At 45.0% G+C, this 27979-nt stretch overlaps 2 protein-coding genes across 2 annotated transcripts in view; one reads left to right on the top strand and one right to left on the bottom strand.

The window, feature by feature from the left end:
• The window catches only part of LOC119455536 (lipid droplet-associated hydrolase), a 99685-nt gene that overhangs the window by 43477 nt on the left and 28229 nt on the right, over positions 1 to 27979 (top strand). The gene's annotated exons all lie outside the window — the stretch shown is intronic.
• On the bottom strand, positions 23678 to 27190 carry LOC119455537 (putative nuclease HARBI1). Its single transcript, XM_037716940.2, has 3 exons — positions 26412 to 27190; positions 25626 to 25840; positions 23678 to 25208 (listed from the first exon to the last, which is right to left on the bottom strand). Exons 1-3 carry the CDS (start codon positions 27000 to 27002, stop codon positions 24887 to 24889), a joined length of 1128 nt encoding a protein of 375 aa, XP_037572868.2. The 5' UTR covers positions 27003 to 27190; the 3' UTR covers positions 23678 to 24886.

Genomic DNA, 27979 nt, shown 5'->3' with positions numbered 1-27979 from the left:
TTGCTAATTGTCGGCAAGTTCGGAAAAGCGTAGCATATGGTTTCTTTAACTATAGTTCGTGCTTATTACAATGAACAGTTATTAGTGCGAATGACACGCAGGTTTTGTGGTTGTCGAGTTACAATGAACATTACTATAACCGCGGTTTTCACCCGTGCTCTTTCGCGCTGCATATTGGCATTCAGTGCCACTTGTATATGGCATGATCTGCTAATTAAACAGTCATAAATATAAAGTTCACATTTGCCGTGTGTCCGTGGAGTCACGGCTATATGCAGTTTCTTTTTTTTATTGCGATAGCAATTATATGGACACTCAAAAGCAGATTTCTGCCGTCGCCGTCGCCGTCGCCGTGAGGTTCCGTATGACGTCAATGGAGAAGAAATCGTCGCCGCGCGCCGAACGCTGTATGTGCGAGTGAAAGGGCGCGAGGGACGCGCGCTTTCACGGGGAGTGAACGCACGGCGGAGAACAAACGCGCGTTCTGATGATAAGTGGTTCTTGAGGGAAAGGGAAAGGTTGGCGCTATCTTCTGCAGCCCTTGAGGGAGCACGGCTCAGCGCCAACGGGGAGGGGTAAGTGGGAGCGAAAGAAGGGATAGAGTGGAGTCGCCATGGCTGGGCGAAGCAAAACCGGCAGGCATAGGCGGCACGTATCAGGCCGAGATGGAAGGCCTTGGTGTGCTGCAGAGTCTGCAGGGGTGTTGTGCCAGGCCGGTCAGACCCGGGGTGGGGTGGGGGGCCGTGAGGCCTTCCCGCTTGTAGAAATGTCCTTAGAGGCGTGCGGAGAGCCCTGACGACTCAAGGAACTCCACGACGCCTCGAAGTGCAGAAAGGTGGTGTCGGCCGGGGAAGAGGAGATCTTCCTCCTTGCCAGAGGGGAGGCCCAGGCGGCGGAACTCCTGCAGGAGTGGGCCCCGCTGCTGGAGGTACGCCGGGCAGGCCAGCAGGAGATGTTCGATCGTATCCGGCTCCTGCTCCCTTAAGGGCTGCAGAAGTAGGCGTCTCTTTCCTCCTCTACAATCACCATATATGTAGAGAAAACGTGCCTTCTCCCGACGCACGAAAGGCCGTGGGGGGGAGGGGTAGGGAAGGGAGGCGACGTTTAGCTGCGGCACCAAGTGCCTATTTATATCAGAGGCTCCGGCAACAGTCACCAACGCCGCACGCATTTTGAGCGAACGCGGGCAAAACGCCGACGGCGTCGACAACAGTTCTGCATGTTGCCGGTGCTGCTGCATGTCCAAGTTTATTCAGCTGATAAAGCTAATATCATTACTCCGTATAGCTCTCTTCAAATTTGCTATCGCAATTGATGCTTCGCCTTTCAGGTGAAACTGCGACAACTTTTTTCTTTTCCAATCTTCACAAAACTTTCTTAAGAATCGCTGATAAGAAATCAAGGAATTCTATTCCTTGCGTAATCAAACGCCTAAAGCCCGGAGCACTCCACAACATTCTTCACCGTCCCCACTTTTCTTGCCCTGTGTTTCCTGTGTCTAATCCATTGCAGGTGTCGCTTGGAGACGTATAGAACCTGCGTATATACCGTATACGGTATATATAGACAGTTATGAATACTTTAACCGTATGTAACACCGTATGATTCATCGAGATGCAGAGAAAGGTTTGGTGAGTTTTTTTTTTTTTTTTTCTTAAACACCCTCTTGCGAGCGAAAGCGTCGGCGCTGTCACTGTAGGCTCAAAGTTTCGTAGCGCACTGTAGTAGAGAAGAAACGTAAGGGAAGGTTTGTATCTATATTAATCTCATAGATACAATAAAACACGGGTTCATATACAGGTGCAAAGAGCCCAAAGTGAAAAAAAAGTAAATAAGAAGCACGGTGGAATTCATGCGCCTTCTATAATAATTTGCCACTACGCCCTTGGAGCCAAATTGACAAGGCTCGTAAATGCTCTCTCTCTCTCTCTCTCTATATATATATATATATATATATATATATATATGTGTGTTTGCGTGTGTGTGTGTGTGTGTGTGTGTGTGTGTGTGTGTGTGTGTGTGTGTGTGTGTGTGTTGTGTGTGTGTGTGTGTGTGTGTGTGTTGTGTGTGTGTGTGTGTGTGCTGGCGACTTGTCTCATCATGTGGCTCCGATAGGAAGTCACGGAACGCTTTCTGAGCGGTCGCACGAAAAGCAAGGTCGAGCCTATTCGGCGCGTTAATGGAGAGCGTCAATGGCGAATGTTAGAGGCTGTGCACTGTACGGCCGTCCGCGTTTAGTCGTTAGCGAAGCACAGCTACATGCTTCCTGTTATTCTTGTTAGAGTGCGAGGTCACTTCGGGCCGCGAGCCGAAGTGTTGCGTCGTAGTCAGTGTATACGCCGGAGATATAATTACAGCAAATCTACAAATGAAGCAAGGATGCAGAATGTGCTAGCCTAGGAGTATGGGCTGCGCTCTGTTTGTGGCGAGGCTCTTTTCGAGTGTTATAATAGAAGTTGTTGCGGGCTACATGCGGGAAGAGAAACTAAATGAAATCAAGCCGTAATGTGCAAAAAAGAAAAGGGAATGTCGCAATTCTAGTTTAATTACAACCGCAGCGGAGAAATGAATGCATCGTAACGTAATTGTTTTGTTACGGCCGAAGAGGGCTGGCTGGAAAGCTTCCGTGGCGATAAACAAGTGGTCGAGATACACCTCTGAATGCAGTTTTGCAGCATTTTAGACAAATCTAGGCGGGCGCATAGAAAGTCTAAGTACGCATCACTTGCCGAGAAGTGTGGCTTTCACCGTGGTGAAAGTATCGACTGTTACTTTATGTGTGATCAGATATCACCATTTTACGAATATGTGCTCCGCGTTCTTAGCTTCGCAACTGAGCTCGTAGAGTGAAACTAAACGTTTCTATCCATCAGATCGCAATATAACGCCCACAGTAAATTCCGGGTCATTGTGAAATAATAGGGAACGTCGCTGGCAGACGCCATGACGCGCGTAGCTCATCGAAATGGTTTACTATCGTTACTATACCCCTAACAGCGAGTGATGCGCGTTGTCTTTTACGAAAACTCTGTGATCGAACGAATGAATATTGAAGAGGCCCCAAGTAAGACGACACAGAAACCTACACGCCGATATACCTGCCTCTCCCAAAGTAGAGCACTGCACGGGCCTAATTTTTTGGCCCGAGTCCGGCCCGGGCCCGCTTTACAAGGCCCGAGCCCAGCCCGGGCCCGTAATACAAAGCCCGAGCCCGGCCCGGGCCCGTAATACAAAGCCCGAGCCCGGCCCGGGCCCGTAATACAAAGCCCGAGCCCGGCCCGGGCCCGGGCGTACATGACCGAGACCAGCCCGGGCCCGGCCCGGGCCCGTGGTTCCAAGCCCGGGCCCGACCCGGGCCCGTGTTATTGAGCCCGGGCCCGTGTTATTGAGCCCGGGCCCGGCCCGGGCCCGGGCGTTCATTACTAAGCTTAGTTGGGGCCCGTGTATGCATGACCAGGCCCGGCCTGTAAGAAAAAAAAAATTTTTTTTACTTACAGATTGTGCCGTATCTGTCAGCCTCACCTCGAGGTTTAATCAGCTGCAGTACACAAGCAATAAAAGGCCGAAATCTTTGTTTCTCCCACGGGAACATGAGTAATCCTGCCCATGGCCTGTGCTGCTATTTTTCCGCTGGTGCGCATGCACTTACCTTGATTTGTACGATATGGTTATATGGTGTCATTTAGCATGCAAATGTGGTTCATTTTAGCTGAACAAAATTTTTTTAATTGCCTGTGGCAGATAGCATAATTATCATCCTTGATCTAAACTACTCGATGAGGCGGCCATTACTTCCACGAGAAATGAAAACGCCTAATTAAAGAATTAACATAATTACGATAATTAGCTTTTTGAATAATTATTTTACGGCACATCTTTCAATCTACGAACTATAGCCGCCGAGTTCGCAACGCGTATCCACTTGGAACGAATTCTCAGGACTAAACCAGTTTCGAGATAATTCTTAAAGTGTCCGACGAAATCAATCAAATCAATTTATTCTCCAGTTTACATGCTGGACGGTCATTTTGGACTAAAAGCTACATACGTAGCTTGACGTGACCCAAAAGACCAGGCAAGGCAATAGTACAGCAAACAGTGTGCGCAAACATACAATAATTCACATATATTTCCAGATGTATCACTGGAATTCCTCATGGACGAAATAGCTATGAACGGAAAGACAGAATATTTTCGTCACGGCGAGTTAACAGAATTGGAAAAATTTTAACAAAATGCGTTTTAAACAACACTACAATAGCAATAATCAGCATCATCATCAGCCGATATACAATATACAATAGCAATACTAGCTATACAAAACAACGGAACACCAGCTATACAACATAGCATGAGACTGAATTTTACAAGATTAACATTTGCGAAGAAAACGAACCAGGATGTACATTATATACTCAGAACCATACACGAATGCAGAATGATAAACACGTCAGATACATTACAAGCGACCAAAGTATGAGCTGAGTTCTTTCTTACTGAAATTATCGGCATTTTTGTATTTATTCAAAGTGAATGGTAAGTCATGTATTAACGACTGATGCTTATAGAGTGTTGTGAAGTATGGAACTGACCATATTATCTCAGGATTTCTTGTGTTTGCATTAATGTGACGACGCTCTAAGGAGGTTAATTGTTTTATGTAGTTCCAAGCTAATTCTGACATGGATGGCCTAATGGATGGCCAAAACGCCTAATTGTATATTTAACACAATTACCCCAATTAACTTTTTAATAATTATTTTACGGCACATCTTTCAATCTACAAATTATAGCTGCTGAGTTCGCAAGGCGGATCCACTTGTAACGAATTCTCGGGACTGAATTAGTTTCGAGATATTAATTTTTAAAGTGTCCGACGAAATGCATGGGCGTTTCACTTAACTTTTCGAGGAAAACGCTGTTTTATGCATTGAAGCACAAAAGTAACTGGCCTTAGCGCTAAAATAATGCAATACTATCAACACTGGTATCGACAATCGCAAAAGCGGTAACATGGAAATGGTTTGAGGAGCGGTTCTTCGTATAATTTATTTTTCCTTACGCAGAACAACGTTCGTTTTTGTGGAAAAGAAAAAAAAAAAATGCGTAGCTTGCACTGGCGGCACAATGCTAAGGAGACAGAGGAGCTGATGGGCACCTAGCTAGTCCTGGCTTTTGGGCTAGGCTAAGCACTACCAAGTCATCCCCAACATTTCCCGGAATTTATTGACTATTAATCGATTATCGATTAGCTATTGATTGGCTATCGTAAGGTATTGGCCACGTATTTGGGCTAGGCTAAGCACTACCAAGTCATCCCCAGCATTTCCCGGAATTTATTGACTATTGATCGATTAGCTATTGATTGGCTATCATAAGGTATTGGTCACTTATTTTGGCTAGGCTAAGCACTACCAAGTCATCCCCAGCATTTTCCGGAATTTATTGATTATTGATCGATTATCGACTAACTATTGATTGGCTATCAATTGCCTATCGATGGCTGACTAAGTTTAAGTAGTTCCCACCATTCTTAGCTAGACTTATCGAGGCTCAGCTTCGCTAGTTCAGAGGTGTATGTGCCATTGCGCTTGGACCCTTACTGCACTGCTGGCAGGATCGGCCCACACTTTTGGATTCAGCAGACACATTACGCCCGGCTGAAACAGATCCGCTGTTAAAAACGAGAACTTCACCTGTTTTACAATTTTTTTGATAAGATATACAGTCATCTGATAAGATATACAGTCAAGAGAGCTGTGTGGGTCAGAGAACAAACAGCGATAACCGATATTCTAGTTGACATTAAGCGGAAAAATTGGAGCTGGGCAGGCCATGTAAAGCGCTGGATGGAAAACCGATGGACCATTAGAGCTGCAGAATGGATACCAAGAGAAGGGAAGCGCAGTCGAGGACGGCAGAAAACTAGGTGGGGTGATGAAGTTAAGAAATTCGCCGGCGCAAATTGGAACCAGCTAGCGCAAGACAGGGTATATTGGAGATCGCAGGCAGAGGCCTTCGTCCTGCAGTGGACATAAATACAGGCTGATGATGATGATGATGAGAGTCATCTTGCACGTGTCACTTCAACTTGGCACATAATGCATTGAACCGTGCAATGCATAACGGTCGTGTGTGTCCGAAGGCCTACTTATGCGCTTTAATTAGCGGGCCCGAGTCTGGCCCGGGCCCGTGGCTTCAAGCCCGAGCCCGGCCCGGGCCCGCGGCCTAAAGCCCGAGCCCGACCCGGGCCCGTGGTTTTAAGCCCGGGCCCGGCCCGAGCCCGCCTAAAGAACGCTTCGGACGGCCCGGCCCGGGCTTTCGGGTCGGCCCGGGCCCGTACAGAGCTCTATCCCAAAGTGCCTGGTCTGAGGAAAAGAATGCGTGGCAGTAAATAGAAATATAGGAGCACGCTCGCGCACAATTCACAGAAAGTTCAAAAAAGCACGCTAATCGATACCGCCCAACAATTAGAATTTACGGAGAAACGCTGTTCGCAGCTAATGGCCTTGGGCACTTATGTTACTTGACGCGAATGAAGTTCAAAGAGCAGAGCCAGAGAGAGAGAGAGGTTCAACTGCCATCTCTGGCATTCATGCACCCGTCTAGACAGCCGAGTGTCGTTGAAAGCACCACTCCGCACGGGTGTCACCAGACGCACGCGAGAGCGCCAGCCTTTCAACACGCGCATGCCCTGGGGAGTACCGGACGTATGTATTTTAATACATCGCCTCCGTCGCCCAGCGCCTTGACAGCTCGTACATTTCTAAAGAGGGAAGCCATTGCAGGAATGGAAGACGGGCGCCTCGCGGTTATGCGCACCTTCGCATAACGCGCTTCTCTCCCACTTTGTACATTGACGCAGGGCTACAGCGCTGAAAAGGACCACTTTCATCTAATCTCTGCTGCTTTCACTTCGGGCACCATGCAGTAGCGAATGCGTTTCAGAATGCCCTTTATATTCGGCAACGATGCGCCGTCAAAGACCGACCATGAGGCACCAACGTTCAAAGACCAACTCTTGTACCCAGGGTGAATGGCCGGCCAGAACGAGGCGCTCGGAGAATTATTTTCGCTGTGTACGGGAAGACTTAACTTGAACGTACGGATATCACAATAGTTCAATAAAACTTCGGTTGGGGCTAGTTGGTAGACAGTACTTTAAGGTGAAAAAAAAAGAAATTTCAGCGCGAACACCTACAAGCACCAGCACCAGTGCTTGTCTCGTCTCTTCTTTGCGGTTTGTCCTGGGTGTTTGCCCAGAATTTTTTTTTACCTTAAAATATCACAATAGGCTTGTAATCTGCGTGAACATTGTCGCACGTGTGACGAAAGAAGGACTAAAGTCAGTACATGCGAAGTGCGCGGCGTTTTTTCTTTAATTTTTTATTTTTTAACAATTCACCATAGGGAGCGAGTTACGTCGCTACAGTTGCCGGAGCTTAAAGACTGTTCTAGGTCATCCGGTCGCAGTAACATAAATGAAGATTGAAAGATAAAGAACCTGGCAGCCTAGTTTGCGGCATTCCGGAGTAATAAACCAAATTCGACTCAAGCAATGTTGCCCGAGAAAATGAGGCAGTGGCGCCCGACTGTCTCCCTGGCAAATATGGGTTTCTGTTTCCTGTTAAACTTTTCCTTACCCTCGTGCTTGGCATGCGAGATCGGGAGGCGCTCACATCTTGGAGGACATGCATCATTAGCTCTACCGCTTCCGCGCACCGCGCCGAACCACAGGTGTTGCGCCGGCGTTTGCGGCGCCCGACGCTCTGAATGGTTATTAATAAACGCTCTCAAGTAAACACGTCTTCACTTACAAAGGCACCCTTAACGGTTGATTTGAAGCGTAAAGAGTCACGAATATGCGTCTGCCGAAGAATCTACAGTAAGTACATTTGTCTGGCGTGTTCCTACCAACACACTTTTTATACATACAAATTTCTATATTATTTATTTTATTTATTTATGAATACTGCAACCCTAACATAAGGGTTTGGCAGGGTGGATATACATTTACTAAATTTACAAATCGACAAAACAAATAAATATTGTCGCGGGAAGAAGAAGAGAACGTTCTCTTCTTCGTCCAACCCCCAAGCGTGTACGTGCCACATCAGATGGCTCATATGTGACGGCATGTGCCATTATAAAACAGGTAAGGTATGTACACGCTTTCAGACAAGACAACGGTTTGCAATAAAGAGGCATAAGGACATATAAAGAAATCAGCGCTACGTTCAAGCTGATCACGAGTGGAGAATCGCTACAGGGATTGAAATAAACAGCAGGAGCACATGTAATAGAATTCAGACACTCACTTCTGCAGCTGCGCAGCAAAAAGGTTCAAGGATGACTGGGAAACAACTTCGTTACTAAGATTATTCCATTCTGTAATTGTCCTAGGGAAAAACGAATACTTGAATGTGCTATTACGGGTGGAGAATGGGGTTATTGTAAAGGCATGCCTCTGCCTTGTGGCATATCCTATGGAGAAATGAAGTATATGTGATAAGTCTAACTCAAGATAACCTTTAACTAACTGAAAGAAAAATTTCAATCTCAGTACTTGTTTATTTGTGTAGGTGTTGGGAGGTTGGCTTTTGCTAATAAACATCTTATTGAAGTACGGCCGAAACTGTTATAAATAAATCTAACAGCTCTCTTTTGAATTTTTTTTACATTTCGCTCATATTTTTTCTAGTGTGAGGGTACCAAATTATGGATGCATAATCTAAAGTAGGTTGAAGAATTGCCTTAAATGCAATGAGGCGAACGGCGGGAGTGGAGAGCTTGAGAGCTCGTCTAAGATAAAATAGTTTGTAATTGCACGAGCTTATTAGAGTGTTAATATGTCTCGTCCAGTTAAGGTCATTCGAAATCCAAAGACCAAGGTGCTTGTAGTGCTGTACTTCCTGCAAAAAAAAAAAAAAAAAAACATTATTGGCTGAATGTGCAAAATGAAGAGGGTTACGTTTGTGAAAAATTTTCATGAAAACGGTCTTTTTAAAATTAACTGACATCTGCCATTTATCGCACCATAGAATGACCTCTTGAAATGCATCGTTTAAATGAATTTGGTCTGTATGGTTTTCTACTTCTGAGTATAGGATGCAGTCATCCGCATATAATTTGACTTTTACAGGTATATCACGTGATATATCATTTATAAACAACAAAATGAGGAGGGGCCCGAGCACGGAGCCTAGGGGGACACCGGAGTCAACCGGTTTTGTACGAGAACAATGATCATTGAAAAAAGACGTACTGTTTTCGATTCGAAAGATAACCGGAAATCCCACTTATAAGCTGAGTATCTTTAAGAATTAAATCCAATTTGGAGAGTAATTTATTGTGAGAGACCGTATCGAAAGCTTTAGCAAAATCCATAAAAATTGCATCTACCTGTTTTCTGGAATTTATACATAGTGCGAAATCATGAACTGCAGTTACCAGCTGAGTACAAGTAGAAAATCCTTTCTCGAATCCGTGCTGCGAACCTGACAAAATATTGTGCTTATCTAGGAATTCTGAAATATGCTTACGTATTATATGCTCAAGTAGTTTACAGGAAGTCGAAATTATTGCGATCGGCCGATAGTTAGTAACAGAATGGGGATTTCCACTCTTATGTTGGGGCTTGACTTTAGCAGTTACCCAGTCATCCGGAACTTGACCATCTTTCAGAGATTTAGAAAGAGAATTGTTAGGTACCTTGAAACCCATTGTGCATAGCGTTTTAAGAACTCATTCGGTACTCCATCAGGACCTGAAGATTTTTTAACATCAAGTTTCAAAAGTAAATTAAAAACTCCCTCTTCACTTACGACAATATCCGATCGGGGTGGGCTTGCCACATCAAATGTTTCCAGGACTCCGTTATTCCTCGTAAAAACAGATTTAAAATGATCATTGAAAGCATTATAAATGACAGAGGAATCACTAGTTTCTACACCGTCAATTTCAAAAACATCAGTGGTCGCAGTATTAGGCGAAATTAAACTCCAGAACCTCTCGGGAGACGAAGACACTGAGACTCGGAAGTTGTTGGCCAGTAATAGCGTTCCCTGTCAGACAATACATTTGCTTTCACTTGAGAAGCAAGTTCAGAAATTCTTTGCTGGAGGATACTTACGTCTTTAGAGTACCGTCTTTGATTTTTTAAACGTTTAAACCGTCTTAGCAACAGCAACGTTTCCCGAGAAATCCAGGGGTTCTTTTCTTTGATTTTTTGCAATGCGTGGAACAAATCTTTCAATACACTCATTTATGAGGTCCTTGAAACGCTTCAACAAATAATGAATATCAGTAGTGCAACTCGAAAAAGAATCGAATTCAAATGATAGTAAGTCCAATATTGTAGTGTCATCTGCTCGTGAAAAGTTTGGGAACGAGACCGTCTTGCAATTTTTCTTTAAAACAACACCAGAAAGCGTAAGTATCACAGCCTGATGATCAGATATTCCAGGGAGAACAGAGCAGCTAGCTTGAGCAGCTAGCTGCTCTGTTCGCCCGATAGCTGCGAAATGACGCGCTTTCCCAATTACCATAGAGCATCAACGCACAGCGCTTTTATCTACCTCACACACTTCTATCTTTGCCCGCACATTACCGGTGATACGCAGGTCACTGCTTTCGGATGTCGTTGGGTTAGGCCGAATAGTGTTTCTCGGTTAATTTTTGTCGGCAATTGCTTTGAACATTTGCTACCGCTTATATACCGCGGGTGCTTCCTTTTTCTTTCGCTCTCTCTCTCTCTCACGAAAAAAACAAAAACAAAACAAAACAGAGAAAAAACAACAGATAGAAGAAATCGCGTGGGTCATACAGTGTAATTCCGACTGTTTAGATGAATTACCTCAAAAGGCAGATTTTACTTGCGCGAAATAGCAATATCTTCGCGTATAATTAAATATATTCAATAAATAATTTTTCATTACTCCCCTTGGGGCGCATGTGTTAATTGCGAAATTGAAGCTGAGCAATACTGAAGTCGTGTGTCTGCTAAGCAGTAATCCTAAGACTAGCGCCACTTTAGGGATATCCGTCCTCAAAATATGCTAAACATGCATTATTGTTACAGTTAATTTTGTCCTGATATTCTTGGCGTACATTTCTCAGAAACCTAACTGGAAGGCAAGTATATTACTTAGCGCATTTTAAGGTCGTATGTTTCTAAAGTGAAGCTGGTCTTATAATTTCTGCTAAGCAAACATGGCTTCACCTCATGAACAACTTCAAATTCACAATTGTATTATGTACTATAAAGCAACAAATCAAGATAATATTTATGCGTCTTTTTAATTAGCCACGGGAACATTCCGATTTTTTCCTGCTGGTAAAGTTCTGCATCTTACATAAATGCACCCGATAAGGCAGAACAGCGCCATCCGTCAGCGTTGAGTAAAGAAAAAAATGTAATAAATAAATAAATAAATAAATAAATAAATAAATAAATAAATAAATAAATAAATAAATAAATAAATAAATAAATAAATAAATAAATAAATAAATAAAACATTCGGCCAGCAGTGGTCGAACTAGCGACATCTCTTGTTCGATAGCTGGCGTCAAAGAATTTCAATGAAGAACACTGATCATTTCAAGTCTCTTATTTTTTCATGACCTAGTTCTCGTTAAATAATAAAAGGTAATAAAAAGAGTGAAATAGAAAATGGTGATCAGATCAACGAGTGGTCGGACCAGGGATGTCTCTGGTGCCAGCATTTAAAAATACAAAGATGTTCCCAGTAGCGGTGTACTCCCGAATAATTTTTACCGCCTGCAGGGTTCTTTAACGTGTATACCTAAACGCTATAGGTACACGAGCGCTCTTGCATTTTGCCCCCATCAAAATGCTGCCCGATCGGCCCCGATCGAACCCGCGACATCGAGCTCAGCAGCGCAACACAGTAGCCACTAAGCTAACGCGGCGGCTATTGCCACAGTTTCGCCAAGGTGACTAATCTCGAGGAAGTCACCTAACCGTTAGGCCCAGCAATCATCCATTATTCGACCTCCGTTGACCGCCTTCAAAGCTTCGTTTCTCTGTGAGCTCCGGTCTTATTAAACGAGGGAAAAATATATATAGATCCGCATTATCATTTTCCCTGTAAACTCCTGCGCAATCGCACCAGTCACACGAGGGGCTTTATTCGCTGTGCCGGTTTCATTCAACGCTCGGCCTCGCATGCGCCGGCAAGTGTGCCATTTCCGTTGGAGGTGCGTACACCCTATGGGTTGCTGGATGCTCGCAACAGCTCACATTTGCTTGTTTTTTAACATCGCTCTTCAAACGCGCCACAGAGACAAGCCACTTTTATTCATGTGTTATTTTAAAACTAGGTGTTTTGTTTCGTAACTCAGAAGAAGCGCTTTCAAGCCTCTTGAACGCGCAGCTGCGGTGAATGAAAGTGTTTCGAAGGTCACACGGCACTTGTGCAGCGAACGTTTCGCGCGTTACAGCCGCGCAATTATGTGGTGCGTTTATATGGCAGGCTATGCGGTTGAATTACTTGGAAGTTTTATTCTCTCGGTCGTTTCGTCTTTCGCTCCTGTTTTCTCCATTGTTGATGTTTTCCAGCAGCTTGGGTTTGTTTGTGGGATATCGCTGGCTCTTTTCGCAAACAACAACAAATAACTTGTTTACGTATATAAGCAGCACCCGTTGCTTTGAGAGTAAAAATAAAGGTCGTTGCAAGAGCGGGTACTTCGCTGCTCTTCTTAACAGCTCAATAAATATAAGACACGACTGTGTCTAGCTCGAGCAACAATGCTTAAGAGCGCAAAGCGTCGGAAAACTGCGTATATGTCTGCGCCGTTTTCCTAAAAATTAAATAAAGGGAACTTTAGTGCTAAGGTAGCGCTGGGAATGATGGTTAGTGCGCCAATTGGTCTAATCTGAGCGCTTATTGCGCCTTCAAATGTTCTTGCAGCGTTATTTGTTAGCGCTTTAATTTTTGAAATCTCCAAGCGCTCGTCGCTTTCTAACCGTCGTAGCAAAGCCACGGGGCAATCATTGCAAGCTGGTTCTCCTTATAACGCAATGTTATAATGGAAATTATCATTTGGCCAAAATGGTAAAGTCATTTGAAGCAAGAAGGACGATTACTCTGCGAATTTTGCGGCACTAGAACTTCCGCGCCATTTTGCTCGCACAGGAACCAGCGTTTCCGACGAACTAGTAACTATAGAAGAAGATAAATATAGTAATTTGTGAGCTGGTGCTTGGCTTATCTGCCTGTTTTATGAATATAAATTCTATCGAACATTACAGTTCTTAAAGATACCGCGCACATGATGCTACGCCTGAATGTATCGAGACCCCCTCCACTACTTAATTTTGGGTACCCATGTTGACCGCTTATGTGCAATATAATCTTATCTGCACAATGCAATGAATATAAGCTGCACTGACTGCATGGATACGACATCGCATCGATGTCTACTTCTTGTGCAATGTATTGGTTTTCCTGCTCCCTATTATACCAATGCAATTATTTAACGTGTAACGTTTGCCACGTGATAAAATGAAGAAGCTCTCCCGAGCCCCGATATAGCTGAAATTTTGCTTCGGCACGCGCACAGCGACAGTGTAGTCGTATGACTCACTCCCCGCAGCTTTCGTTCTCAAAGCACTGAGACAATGCCGCGACCGAGCGCGCATTGTTCCAGCGGAGCCGTAAAATAAAACGTTAAATGAAACGCGAGTAGGCGCAGCGCGTACAAAGGTGTGCATGATATTCACTCTCTTCACGGGCCAAATTTCGCCTGCATCTATATATATCTATAATCTCCAGAGTGTGCACGTGGTTAAATGAAGCAGATGTAATATCTGAAAGACAAAAACTCCACGTACGGAAATAATACTACTAATAATAGTAATAATAATAGTAATAATAATAATAATGTAAAAATGCTCGTTTAGATGCCCATGTGCCTATCATGTGCTATATTAAGTTGCATGGCAGCAGATAGTCTATTGCACGCAAGAAGACGGCAGCAGATTTTGTGTAACGACCTTTTTTTGTTTTTTGGAAAAGCTTGGTGATGATTGACACAAAGTATAATAATGTCCCAATGTAACAGAGAGACTACGAGGATATCTCATTAGCGAAGGATATCGTAACGAAGGGTATCTCATTAACTTTGTCCACCTGAGGTTTGCTTTACGTGCATGCGAAACGACGTACACGAGCGCGTTCGTATTATGCAGATAATTTTTTGTCGAAGGGGGGGGGGGGGGGGCATGCACTTGACTGGGGACGGGGAGTGTGAGGGGAGGTGGCGGAGGTCACTTACTAAGACAGAATAATTACTTTTTGTTTCGGGGGGGGGGGGGGGAGGGGGGGGGCGGTGTGCCTCCCCACGCTCCCTGGCCACGCCATTGATCGGTGTGCATCTACTGCCACCAGGAATCGAACCCGTAACCTCGCGCTCGGCCGCAGCACGCGGTAAATTTACTGTGCCAGAGGAGCGGGTTTGACCTGGAAACCACAAAGCTTGCTTTATATCTTCCCATCTTTCGGCGGAGTACGAAGAGAGAGAGAAAACCTTTAGCTAAATATCCCGGTCGTAGCACTCCTTTACTTCTTTATTTCCATTTTTTTCCTTACGTATACTTAAGTTAAACACTGCTCCAGAAACAAAGTTTCCGCCCTAGGGCTTCGAGAGTGGCGGGTTTCCTCCCCGAGGACGACTGAAATGATATATATTACGGCCACTCCTCTTCGATTTAGAGATTACGGCCGGTACGTATACCGCATTTACGCGAGTACATGTCGACCACTGTTTTACAGCGACGGTGGTTATCGGCTATTATACCTGAAGATGGATGTGTGGCGCAGAACGCGACCGATACCATACCCACGCCGACGATATGGCAACCTGCCTCAGTATTCAGTCCTGCGTTCACTGCGTGCCACGCGATCGCACCGTACGCCCGCTAGAGACCTCAGCACAGACGCAACCTGTGGGAGTGAAAAATGAAGTGAAGTCAGTGAGGATGGGCTGGTTAGTTTTCGTTTAAGAGTGCGCTTGTTCCATGGCAGAAATATGAGGACGAGAGCAGCTATATATATATATATATATATATATATATATATATATATATAAAGATGAGAAAGGCAGGAAGGTTAACCGGAAGCTAGATATCCAGTTTGATACCCTGCACTAGAAAAGGGGAACACACGCTATAGACAATATACATGCTCTCCTGTCTTGTATACTGCCGTAGCCTCGAATTTTAGCCCTGTATTTTTCGGCCGAAACAGTGTTCAGCCTCAGATATTCAGCTTCAAGATGAGATCATTATTCCGGCCCTGGGGCGCTATAGCATAAAATGATTCCAAACTGTTTTGATTCCAATTTCTGCAATCAGCCTGCACGATTGGTCAAAACATTTTCGGGCCACTCCCAACTTCGCCTGTCTGTCACGCGACGTCACGAAAACCGCGATAGCTCCCCATCTGATATAACGTGTAGACACTGAGTATGCATAATTAAACCGCACAAAAGAAAAATAATCATTTCTGATTCGACGCTTTTTCACCATTAGCCCTCTGCTATTGGTCCAATGTTGGCTACGCCCACTTCGCCTGTCTGTCACGTGACCTCACAAAACCGCGAAAACTCACCATGTCAAAGTGACGTGTACGCGAAAAAAATGCATTGATATGCCGAACAAAACTGAACATTTTTCTGAATAACCACAGACTGCCCCGTTCCGAAAGGAATAGAAGATGGCTGCCCGCCGATCGCTCAGCCCCTCGGTATTCGCACCTGCGGGTGGGCATGTATTTATTTGCGCATGATAAACCTTTTTGCGTGGAAGTAAAACGTTATCGGGGAGCCCTTTCGGCATACATACGACATCGCTCTGCCAACTCTTCCTTGCTGCGGATCCGTTTTATCGGCATTCTTATCCTTCCGTGGCACGCCGCCGCGATTTTCGACCAGCCATCGAAAGCTAAGTAAGGCGAAGCGGACCAATCGGGAGAAGCCGGCACCACCCTCTTCATGCGGTTATCTATTTTCACTGTGCCTGGCTCGGCCCCATCCAAACACTTTCCATCTAGAGCGTTCTCCTCGCCTCTTGTCAGCTAATTAGATAAGAAAAACCACTGAGTGTAGACAATGTTATTTGTTTTGAAAGCGAACAAAGGTGACCTCCTATAAACGAGGAGAGTGCTTGATTGGGTTATTGAGACAACGCAGCAGGTAACCGCCCGATGCTTGCGTCGGTGGTTACGTAAATGTGACGTCAGGAGGTTGGAATCAAAACAGTTCGGAATCATTTTACGTTATAGCGCCCCTGCTGTAGGAAATGTCAAACAGCTAGCTTGGACACGCATGCAAGTTAGCCTCCCACATGCCGACGACTAAATGCCATCTTAACGACGCTGCGAAACGTCGCGGCTACTTTGGGCGGTGCAGCAAACAGTTATGAAACAAGCTTCAACTCTCCATCTTCCTGCGAACTTTTTTTTTATTTTCACCCTTATGACGTCTCTTAATGGAGGTGGTCGACCTGCATTCGTCATCCTGAAATGCGAGTGGCAGACAAAACGTTGACGCAACGCGCGTCGATGTTCTGCCTACACGTTATAATATTACATCAAGAAGACCGCATCACATGCACAGTTGACTGCACATGCCTCGACGGCTTATGTTCGAGTAAACACGGCAGCTTACAACCCCAACAAAAATGCGCGAGACCTTGTACTGAAAGAGAAAGCGGAGGGGGCTCATAATGTGAAGGTAACACGGCGGCTTCCGAGTGATAACGTCTTATTCGCATTACAGCTGCTACGGTATGTATAATCACCTTCCTAATGCGCGCTGTTTTCACTCAGATTCCATATTGCCGTCAGCAGACGGCGAAATTTGGCCGTCTCGCCCTTATATCGACGTGCTGCCAACCTGCAATATTATATTCGGCAAGCGAGAACTTTCGCCGTTCACAAAGAGCGGCGGGTCAAGGCGTCGCTTCGAGCGTTTCGAGACCGGCACGTGCTCGCCGTTTGCTGCGTGCGACTTGGGAGAGAAAATTTCGGTCGTGCGTATTTTGTATTCTCTCCTGTCTCAATCGTCCTCTCGCCTTAGCTATTTATTTCTACGTCCATATTGGAGCCGCAAGTTGCTGCGCGCAAGTGTACGAGGATGACCGTGAACAAAGATGAGTATACGCAGCCCTATAGTTTGTTTTTGACTTCTTGTATTGCATGCAAAGACACACTATAGGCCCTGACTTATAAACGCGATTGCTTTATTATTATTTTCATATGTATATGTATGGGGCTAATGAGAGACGCTGTTGTGGCGTGCTTAATGTGGTCAGATTGTCCATTGTCTCACACATATGCACCACCTAAGTTCACAGCCAGGCAAAACGAGGCGCGAACAGACGACAACAAAGGAAAATCAATGCCTCATCGTTTTATCGACTTTTCTATACTTTGCCTCAGAGCGCTTTGCAAACCAGAAATAGCCCCTTCCAACCGTATTTTCTTTGTTTCTTCTTTTTAGTATTTTCGCAATGGGCGGAGAACTTCATTTCGTATTCGACTTTTTATTTCAAAACGCGTGTTCTGATGAAGCTGTGTTACGCAGGCAACGAAGTTTAGCAGCGTCATTCTAGCCTTGCTAACATTTGAGCAGCACATTTTTTGTGGACGCGATAGGAGTCCTGTTACTTCGTTAAACGACCCTTGAAGCTAAACAGGAAATGCTCGGAAATGGCTACTCGAATGTGCCGTTAGGTTCACTACTACCGCCCGAGGTTCTTTAACGCGCACCGAAACATCGAAACGCAGCCGTTCAGAAAGCGGCTGGCGCAGCCGGGAACGAATTCCTCGGTCTAATACTCGGCCGCTGAGTGCCGTAGCCGACGAGCCACCGCCATCTGTCAGCTGTAAAAAAAAAAAAAAATAAAAAAAAATAACGCAACGTGGATTACAAAATTAAGGAACTCTGCAACTGCTTGACGTACCTCTTTATTTCTTTAGTGAGCCGAGGCTTGATAGAGCGCATTTCAATGCTGTGCGCTCTATAATTGATTCAAGTTGATAAACTGTGTTCGGGAACAAGAGCGCGGAGTTTTTTTTTTTTATGTGTGTACTTCTCGGTAGACTCTACGATTACGTCGAGGAAGTGCGTTAAGAAAGCGACGTCTACAAAACAAAAAAGATTATTTTTAGGATTCCTTTCGAGTGAAGGGCTCCATTAGCGACCGTAGAACTCTGACGTAAACGTACTGTGCTGGACGCATTATTTACGACTGAAAAAAAATATATAGTATTAGAATAATATCGCGTAGCGTGCCAAAATTCAAGATATTTGCTGCGACGACCTCTTAGGCTCTTACAGACTTACATTTTGACGCGCGCCGGTATCTTCGCGATCACCGGTTGTGTGTAGAACGGTGACGTGGACAAGCATCGCTACAAATTCATATAAATATTTTTCTCTCTACATGCGTGGACCGTTTCCTGAAAGAACTATGCCTTCCAACCATTTTGACACTTCGTATGGAAACTGCAAAAATATTTTCAGGCACCGTATTGTAGAGCCTCATGAGACGAATTCACAGCCTTGGTTAAGTCAAGTGCGGGGCCATGTTGCACGTAACTACGTAACGTTTGAATCCCAACACTCCGGAAGGTGGGCACTCCCTACGGGGTATTGCATTACGATGTGCCGAGTCATTTCCGGGCTTTTTCCGCAGCACACACATGCCTCATCCTGTGGCACATGTTTGCTCCGGTATGTTCTTGTCCTCAGACAGCCAGCTCGGGCATCAAATAGCAAGGTGTTATTTGCGTTATCATAAAGATTTCCCTGCCGGATTTCTTTCTTGCCGTTTCTGCAAATCTCCGCGGTATTTTTCGTTTCCATTCTTTGCATCCGATTCGCTGTCTCTGTTTCTCTTACTGTCGTTTTTATGACTTCTGGTTGTCTATTTAAATTGCCCCGTATTTCGTTGCCAACTTTTTCTGACCTCTTCCTCTATTCCGCGTCACGCTCTTGACGTAGAGATGTTTGTGCTCTTTAGCTGTCCATTTCTTTTCATCCATGTTCCTTATTCTGTCTTTAAAACTAATCTTGCGCTGCGCTTCTATGGCTTCAAAAGAAGCCCAACCCATGTCACCTTGCACTGCCTCAATTGCGGTTTTGCCGTGGGCTCTCAAAGCCAGTCGACTTGCCGCCCTACGGTTAATCTTCTATATATATATATATATATATATATATATATATATATATATATATATATATATATAACCCAGGTTTTCCCCCAACCAGGAATTACGTACCCAGCACCTCCACCGGAATCTAATATGAATAGAGGACAAGAGAACAGCAGGCAGCGTGCCTCAACCAGAACAGCTCAGGCAATCTCGAGCTCGCGCCTCCCGGACGACTGGCGATGTGGCTGCAGCGCCGGGTATTCCTCTTCACTACACTATATATATATATATATATATATATATATATATATATATATATGGGCAGAGCTTGTTACTTCTCGTACAATAGAAGTAAAGCGAGCTGTTTAAGGGCTGGTATATATATATATATATATATATATATATATATATATATATATATATATATATATATATATATATATATATATATATATATATACCGATGGATCCGTCCTGCCGAACAGCTCCACCGCTGCATTTGTGATACCAACGAAGGTCACAACAATTAAATTCAAGACGTCTCACGTCACAAATCGACGGCAGCAGAACTCGCAGCGCTTTTTGCCGCGCTGCAATTCATTAGTGATCAACTGACACACAAATGGACATATTTCTGCGACTCAAAGGCGGCTCTGCAGTCTCTACTATCACCTTTATGCCGCGGACCGCACGAGCAGCTGGTCTGTGAGATTGCCGAGGCAATACATAATCTAACTGAGATAGGGCATGAAATAACTTTTCAGTGGCTTCCAAGTCACCGCGGAATTATCAGCAATGAACGGGCCCATCAAGCTGCCCGCACAGCTCATACAGAAGATCACCAACGACCCATACCACTTTATAGGACTGATGCTGCACGGAAGCTCCGCGTGCTTGCTCGCCAACGCACAAGGTCACAATGGAATGAGTTGCACTTCATGCATGCCCGCTTATACTCTCTGGACCCAACACTAACCCCCGTATTCAGAAACGCGCCTTAACTTGAAGCTGCGCCTTGACTTGAACAAGTCCAGCTCAAGACTACACCCGACTTGAGCACGCTGAAGGCAGCCATCACGTTTCATAAACGTTCCCGCTGTCTTCCTTCGTCAAGTCAAGCCCAAGCGACGACACGGTGTGTCTGGGAGCGAGGTTACCAGATCGAACGAGAATAATTATATCTGCTACATCTGTAGCACTGCCAATTTTCTGAAAAGTTAAACACTGTGCACGTTTACAGACAGCCATTGGTAGAGAAAAGGAAGAAGTAAGAAAGACCGCACGAAAATAGTCACAACCATCCAAGTCAATCCACTGCCGCTCAGCCAACGGCTCAGCATTCACTTTTTCAAAATGGCGTCGGAGGAGTTGACAGTACAATCTGGCTCGCGTAAACCAGCGCCGCGCTTCACACCCGAAGAAAAATCTCTTCTTTTGAGTTTAGTAAACAACCATAAGAAAGTTTTGGAGTGTAAGAAGACGGACGTGGCATCGCTCAGCGCCAAAAGTGCGGCGTGGAAGAAGCTGGCAGTGGAGTACAATGCGCAGCATGGTGTCACGCCTCGCGACTTCAAACAGCTGAAGAAATGTTGGGGCAACATGAAACAGAAATGGAAGGAAGAGAATTCGGAGGAGAAAAGAAAAATTCACAAAACGGGTAAGGGCAATCTTATATTTATGACGGTACAGCTGCAGCGGAAAACGATTAGCACAAGTCACCGATCACCCGAGCAGATAAATCGCACATCGCGGCACGCGACGCTGTTTTTCCCTATAGCACGCCGAAAACGAGAGTGTCAGGCACCCTCTCTTTGAAAGATGAATCATGTAGATACCAGTGTGCACGGGAACGAGAGCGCCGCGTACCGCAATTTCCCTGCTCCGGTTATCGGCCACTTGTGCTAATCTTGTTCCGTTGCAGCTGTGCATAAAAGGCTAGCATCATTGTGTAGGGCATTGAAATTGTGTTTTCAAGCTGTGTGTGTGGTGTCGACAGTACATTGGCTTCGGGTGATTTCGTACTTGCCGAGACTCGCGTCATCAGGCGCGAAAACGGCCAAGTCCCGGTACCCATAAATAACACGAACAGCGCATCGTCCTGTGTGTACGTGTTATCGTTGTCTCCGCGTTTCGATGTCACGCTAAATAACTTTGTGACCTTTTCGCGCGTCTGTACTGCACTGCGCATACACGTGTGCTTCGTGTAGCGTTAAGATTTGCAGGTGGACGAAATGGTGCACGGTACAAAATTTCCTCAAAGCGATGAACGTGATGCGCAAGCACTTTATCGCGCGATGCGCATGCTGCAACAGATAATGGGGTTCACATTGGGCGTAGGGTAACGCATAAAAGACGCGAACACAGCTTAGGTTTGTTGAAAGCTAGGCATTAGGCTTGAAGTATGTTATGCAACAAGTGAGCTGTTCAAGGAACATATTATGCTCATTCTACAGCTCTGAAAAGTAATGTCTTTTTAAATGGTGACCCGACACACTTGTAAGGTGGCAAACACAGCTTTGTAGTAGTTTGACACGTTCGAGAGGCTTTATTTCAGTATGACCAGATACACATAAGCTCCAGTTGACAAAACTTTTCACCGAATCACATTTCATAAGTCCTAAAATGCCCTATTACTATAATAGCCTACCTACTTTTGTAAACAGTACATGGCAGTTTGCTACGCACATTTTGGCAAAACTCCGAACAACCTCACTGACCATCTGAAATTGCATCCATAATACAGCAGTGACATTTTATGCAATACCACAAGCGTTCTAAATATCAGACGCTGAAAGGCAATGCGGCTTACAAGAATACAAATACTAGGAAAATTTGATCACACTTATAGAAATGCACAGTTACTAGAAATATATTTCACGTGGCACGATTATATAACACAGTGTTCTGCTGGTGGAGGTAAAACTGTGTAATGGAAATTCTAGTACCGCTCTTGTGTAACAATGTTCACGAGATGCAGAAATTATACACACACTATACGTAGTTGTGCCTAAAAGAAGCTGTCCACTGAAAATTCTACATGTTCTGTAGAGAAAAGCAGAAATTTATGCGCAGAAAGGCAGAGAGGTCGGCCTGAGCTATACCTTGCTCTGGCCTGCTACTGTACACTGGGGAAAAAGCAAAGGGAGGAAAAGAGCTGATGAATGATGATATAAGGAGGAGGTGCGTATAAACAAGCTCACAACGTTGTGGCATCTCTAAAGCCATGCGTTTAGCCCAGTGGCTTGTAGAAGGGCTGTAGCAGCACTTGTAATCAAAGCTGCGCTGTTTGCATTAGGCCAAAGACCCAAAAGGAATTGATCTGATAGTAGCCTCTGTAGGACTGCATGCATGCCAATAGAACCTGCTTCACATTTTCAGTAGGACATGGCGACTAGTTTGTGTCACTCTCGACCATCACGAAGCAGTGCTCTACAGTGAAAATTTGTTTATTCTACAACCTTATCTATAAAAAGATTATGGAACAGGAAATGTGGCAGCATGCAATACTACAATACACCTTGCATGCTAATACTGGAAATGACGTGAGAGAAAAGTGGGTCACAGCAGTTTCAGCAACCTGCTCGAAAGCAAACGTGTTGAACAATTTTATTCTGCGTGCATTGTGTATTGGTCCACTCAAAGCACTTTCAATGTATTTCATAGAATGTAATAACTGTTACACATTTTTTAGGAGGAGGACCTGCTGCTGCAGGCATGACACCCCTGTCAGCATTGGTTGGGGCTGTGGCTGGTCACATGGCCACCAGAATCGCAAATGAGAATGACTCGGACGGAGCAACTTATCTCCCTCCAGTAGACAGCCAGCCTGTTGTTCGGCTCCTGCAGCCGATGGTAACAGAAGTGGAAGCAGTGTATGACTATTACGGTATGTTACTATTACATGAAACACATTGAAACAGTTTTCTTGGTATGAAACTGGAAGGCATCCTGCTGTGAGGAAAGTGGGAGGAACCACTTCACAGTTTATCATGTTTTATGAGACTTTGATGTTGTATACATGTCTAGCCAATTGGTACTTCCAGCTTGTTTGTTGTGCAGTGAGGAGTTATATGTATCTAGAAGGCATTTAAGCTTTTTCAAAACTCTTAGCTGAATATGGTGAAAGCCATTTCTTGTGGCATTTAAATTCAGTGGTGCGAAGTGTGCTGCATGATGAGCATCGTGTTGAATTTACCATTTCAGAGGAGCACAGGAGCCCTGGCCACATGCAGAACGACGAGGCAATGGACTACAATTATGGTGTCACACACAATACATGTGCACCCAATGCAGATGAAAATGCAGCTGCGTTGGAGCATCTGGACAATGATTCTAACAAAGAAAACGAGCTTGACAGGCCAGCCAGAGAGGCCAGCCCAAGGCCAGCCCAAAGCCACCCAGAGGCCAGCCCAAGGCCACCCAGAGGCAGGATGGCACTCCTTGAAAGAACACTTTCTTGCGAAAATGATGTAAGGATTGCTTTGCTCCGGGAGGAGCACAAGACACGAATGCGCCTCCTGGAGGAGGAGCACAAGGACAACCTCCAGAAAAGAAATGAAGAACACAAAATCAAAATGGAAATTTTGCAAGTTCAAAAGCAAGTTGAGCTTGCCAAATTGACGGCCATGAACGAAAGAGTGTAAACTTATCAGTGTTGTTAAAAATATTAAAGCTTTTATTCTGAAATGGGTCACAGAATATGAGACAATATAGTGCAGTTTTCTCTCCATGTAGATTTGTGAAAATGGTAAAAAGGCTATAGAAGGTGTGAAGCAGTTACTGTGCAAGCATATGGCACCTGGAATAAGAAATTGCAGCATGCACTTGGTTGCATGGGACCCTGAGGCTGCATGTCTGGGCCAGTGGCGCACCGACGGGGGGGGATTCAGGGGTTGTAACCTCCCCCTGAGGCCGACTTAAACCCCCCTTTTGTTTAACCCCTTTTCTTTCCTTACGCATTCGAGTACTGTAAATAAGATGCAAGACGCGCAATCGCCTACACATTCGCAAAAAGCGCATTTTTTGACAATTTTCCGTGAAGAAATCGAAATTAGTACTGTTTAGATGGTATTGGCAAACTGTCAACCCCGCCCTGGCAGAAATCCTGGGTGCGCTACTGGTCTGGGCAGTAGAGTTTTTACCACATATGGTATTTTTCCATTTCATCATGTATCTATAGTGGCATACAAATACGGCACAACACATACACTGAACCCATGACCCAACTATTCAGTAGGGGAGTGTGAATATTCTAAACTTTGTTTAATATTTCAAAACGTCAACTAAAACAAAATTGGAGCAAAAGCATGGCAAGTTTTCACCGCCTTGAGCATAGTATAGACACAAAACATGAGAACTCGCGTAGTGGAACAGGCTACGTCGCTCAGGTAGCCATACATTACAGGCTACGCAGCGACCATTCGCACTGTCTAAAGAGCTCTGTGCATGCGAAGAAACTACTTGTCTGCTCTTTATGCTTCATTTGTGCTTTTAATAAACATCGCTTCATAACGTGCTATGTAATAACAGAAACTTCCTAATTATACTAGGATGTGAACATTGTTTTATATTAATTGTGTTCATGCTTGTTCATTATTGGAAAACTATTCAATTTGGGACAATTTGTATTCAATTCAATATCAAAAATCACTATACGCACACCCCTACTATTCAGAAACACTGACGTGGATTTGAAACAACAATGTTTACGAGAAACTCCTCTGGATTAGAAGTTGCCGTGCACGCATGCCAGGTATATTGTCCCCCACACCATTAACAGATGGCAGGTGCTCTTGGCAGGTATTTCTTCCTGTACGTCGGCATCTGCTGGTGGGAACATGGAGACCAATTGGCTCGGGTTCTTGTCGCAGGAGAGCCACGTTGTGCAGGGCAGCACAAGCTGTTATTATGCGAGCTGCATTTTGAGGCTTGTGTTGAAGTTTCATGTCTAAGCAGGGGAAGCGCCTTTTCCACACTCCAAAGGCCCTTTCTATGGAGTTGCGGGTCTTGATGTGTGCCTTGTTGTACCTGATAGAATGACAACACAATGCAATCAGTCAGTTTTTCAATGCACACTGTACATTAAATTGTGCCAAAGCTTTCCTTCTGTGTAGTTAGCACAGATCTACACTGAATGCTTACAAATACATTCAATTTCTTGGAAACAATGTAGCACATGGCTAGATTGCCATTCATTCTGTCCAGCCATTTTTCACTGCCAACCATTATATTGAATGTAGTCATATTGATCTGGCTATATAGGTGACTCCATCTGTGTGCTCTTGGTGCAGCAGCAGATAACAGAGGAGCATGTTGCTTATGTGTTACAGCTACTCGCTGTACCACACTTCAGGTGTATAGCATAGCTTCACAAAAAGAGTATGTTATTATGGAGAGAAGTGCTACCTATCATATACACCTCTGAAATGGTTAGGCATTACTTGCCTGCCTTCTGGTGAGTTAGCTGGACCTGGCTCATGAAGTGGGGTCATCAGGAAAGGAGAGCAGGCGTAGCCCATGTCTCCAAGCAGCAGACCAGGCACACGGTGCTGTTCGTACATAACACATACACGAGAATTGTCGTATATGCGACTGTCATGGGCAGACCCCGGCCAGCTCGCTACAACATTGAAAAACTCCAGCATTGGTCCCGCAACCACCTGCAAGAAAGAGTATGAGCGGAGGAACAGCATTTTGGAGTTGCAGCAACTGTAACTACATTTTGCCTCCCAGCAAGACGGACAATCAAAATCTGAAAACTGCTGAAGGCCATCTCACAGAGATTTTCAACTACCTAAAATTTCAAGTGGCCCATAATTCTAGGTCCTGTTCTTGCCACGGCACATGTACAGAATGGAATTTATCGCACAGCTCGTACTGGTCACGATGTACAGAAGTGTGAGTGATAGCCGATTTCTTACGTTGCCAAAAATGTGTGTACGTGCACAGCATGCCCGTTACTTCGTGATCAGCAAGCGAAGCTCTTCTTTGCCGCACATTTGCGCTTTAAATGGCCTATTAGTGCAACCGTTAAGACCACACACTCGACTAAAAGCAGTACTCGTACCGTCTTTCCGTGAAATATTGCGTGTGAATGAATATGACGCGCGAGAGACCGTTACTTAAAGCATGCAGAAATTGTAACATGACGATTAGGACTTTCACCGCTGCTTTTGCGTTCCTGCAAAACTAATCGCTTACGATCACTGCACATTGTGAAAAAGGGCTTACCTGAACGTTAACAGAAAACACTCCTTTGCGGTTGCGGTAAACCTCTGCGTCATCACCTCCGGGACTCTTTATGCGCACATGTGTGCCGTCGATGCAGCCGGTCACCCCGGGGAAGTGGGCGATCTCATAGAAGCCCCGCATCACACCTGACAACTGCGAGGCATCCGGGAAGCGGACAACTGCTCGAAACAGGTGCCTGGCAATGAGGCGCGTCACTTTTTTCACCGTGCGACATACCGTGGGCTGGGACACATTGACCAAGTCTCCGCTCACAATTTGAAAGGTTCCGGCGCCGTAAAATCTCAGTGCCACAAGCAGCTGTAGCAGAGGTGTCAGCGGCAGTCCTCGGTTGTCGCCGCTCGTCTCAAGTGGTAGAAAGGCCAGCAGCTCACGAACTGTTTGCTTCGTGAATCGATAGCGCGTGATGAACTCATCATCGTCGTATACCTCCATCGGGTTCGATCTGTCACGCAACCATGGCCGTGGCACACTTCGCATGTAAAATGCATCACCGAAGACGACATCACAGGCTCTACACGCAAATTCGTACGCGCCGATTCTTCTGGCGACGTCGCTCCTATACGACGCCATGTTGCTACAACCTCTCCAAGCCTACCTCAAGGTAGCTCCGGCTCTGTCTTGAAAGTTTCGCGTACTTGATCAAGTGAAGTCCGCCACGAGGAGGCGCTTCAAGTCAAGGGAGATTTATGATACGCGTTGGCGCCGACTTGAGACGGCCGCAAGTCAAGTTGGAGTCAAGGCGCATTTCTGAATACGGGGGTAAGCCTTCGAGTACCATCAAGGCTTCGCCGAGGAGACGCAACCCTTTTGTGTCGATTATGGTTGGGCGTTGCGTTTACCAACGCCTATGCGCCGCATAGGAATGGCCGACAGCACAGCCTGTGACCACTGCGGCAATGAAGAATCGATTGAACATGTTTTGTGTGACCGCCCGCAGTACAGTGCGCAGAGACAATCTCTCAACAACGCGTTCAACCAATTGGACGACCGGCCTCTGTCGGAAGAAATAATTCTCCACCACAGACTGGACTTAACGTCACAGAAGAAGGCCCTGCAGGTGCTTCTGTGCTTCTTACGAGCCACCGGCCTATCTGAACGACTGTGATTAGAATGCTCTTCAGGCGTGTGCGTTTTTTTTTTTGTGTGTGTGTGTGCTTTCTTTTCTTTTTCACTCTCTCTGTCACAGCTGTCCCCGATTCGTCGTCGGCGCGAAGTCGATCGACGGGGTAGACAAGCTGGTTGGTCGTTGCGTACTCAAGCGAACACAGTGAAAAGAGTCAGAGTCGGGAGTAAACAAAAAAAAAAAACAAGATATTTATCGGCTGATAAGTATACACAAGTTAGTAAAATAAAATAATAAGAAAAACACAAGACAGACTAACACACCTGAACTTAATATCACACAATGATGAAGACAAATGAATACGAGCAATTAACAGTAGATAAACAAATTAAACATGGCGCGGATCAGATATACAAGAATACACTTAATAGTAATTGAATAAAGCAAAGTTCCAATGAAAACGAAGTTCAAAAGAAACAAACAA

This window comes from Dermacentor silvarum, chromosome 6, assembly GCF_013339745.2.
Source record: "Dermacentor silvarum isolate Dsil-2018 chromosome 6, BIME_Dsil_1.4, whole genome shotgun sequence".
NCBI classification, from domain to species: domain Eukaryota; kingdom Metazoa; phylum Arthropoda; class Arachnida; order Ixodida; family Ixodidae; genus Dermacentor; species Dermacentor silvarum.
The sequence above is the reverse complement of the archived record's forward strand: the minus strand, read 5'-3'. Positions and strand labels throughout refer to the sequence as shown.

Coding starts and splice junctions, on each gene's coding strand:
- LOC119455537 (XM_037716940.2), bottom strand. CDS start 27,002: ATGGCGTCGTATAGGAGCGACGTCGCCAGAAGAATCGGCGCGTACGAA. Junction 25,841..26,411: donor TGTTTTCTGTTAACGTTCAG/GTAAGCCCTTTT, acceptor TCTTTCTTGCAG/GTGGTTGCGGGACCAATGCT. Junction 25,209..25,625: donor GCTAACTCACCAGAAGGCAG/GCAAGTAATGCC, acceptor TCATTCTATCAG/GTACAACAAGGCACACATCA.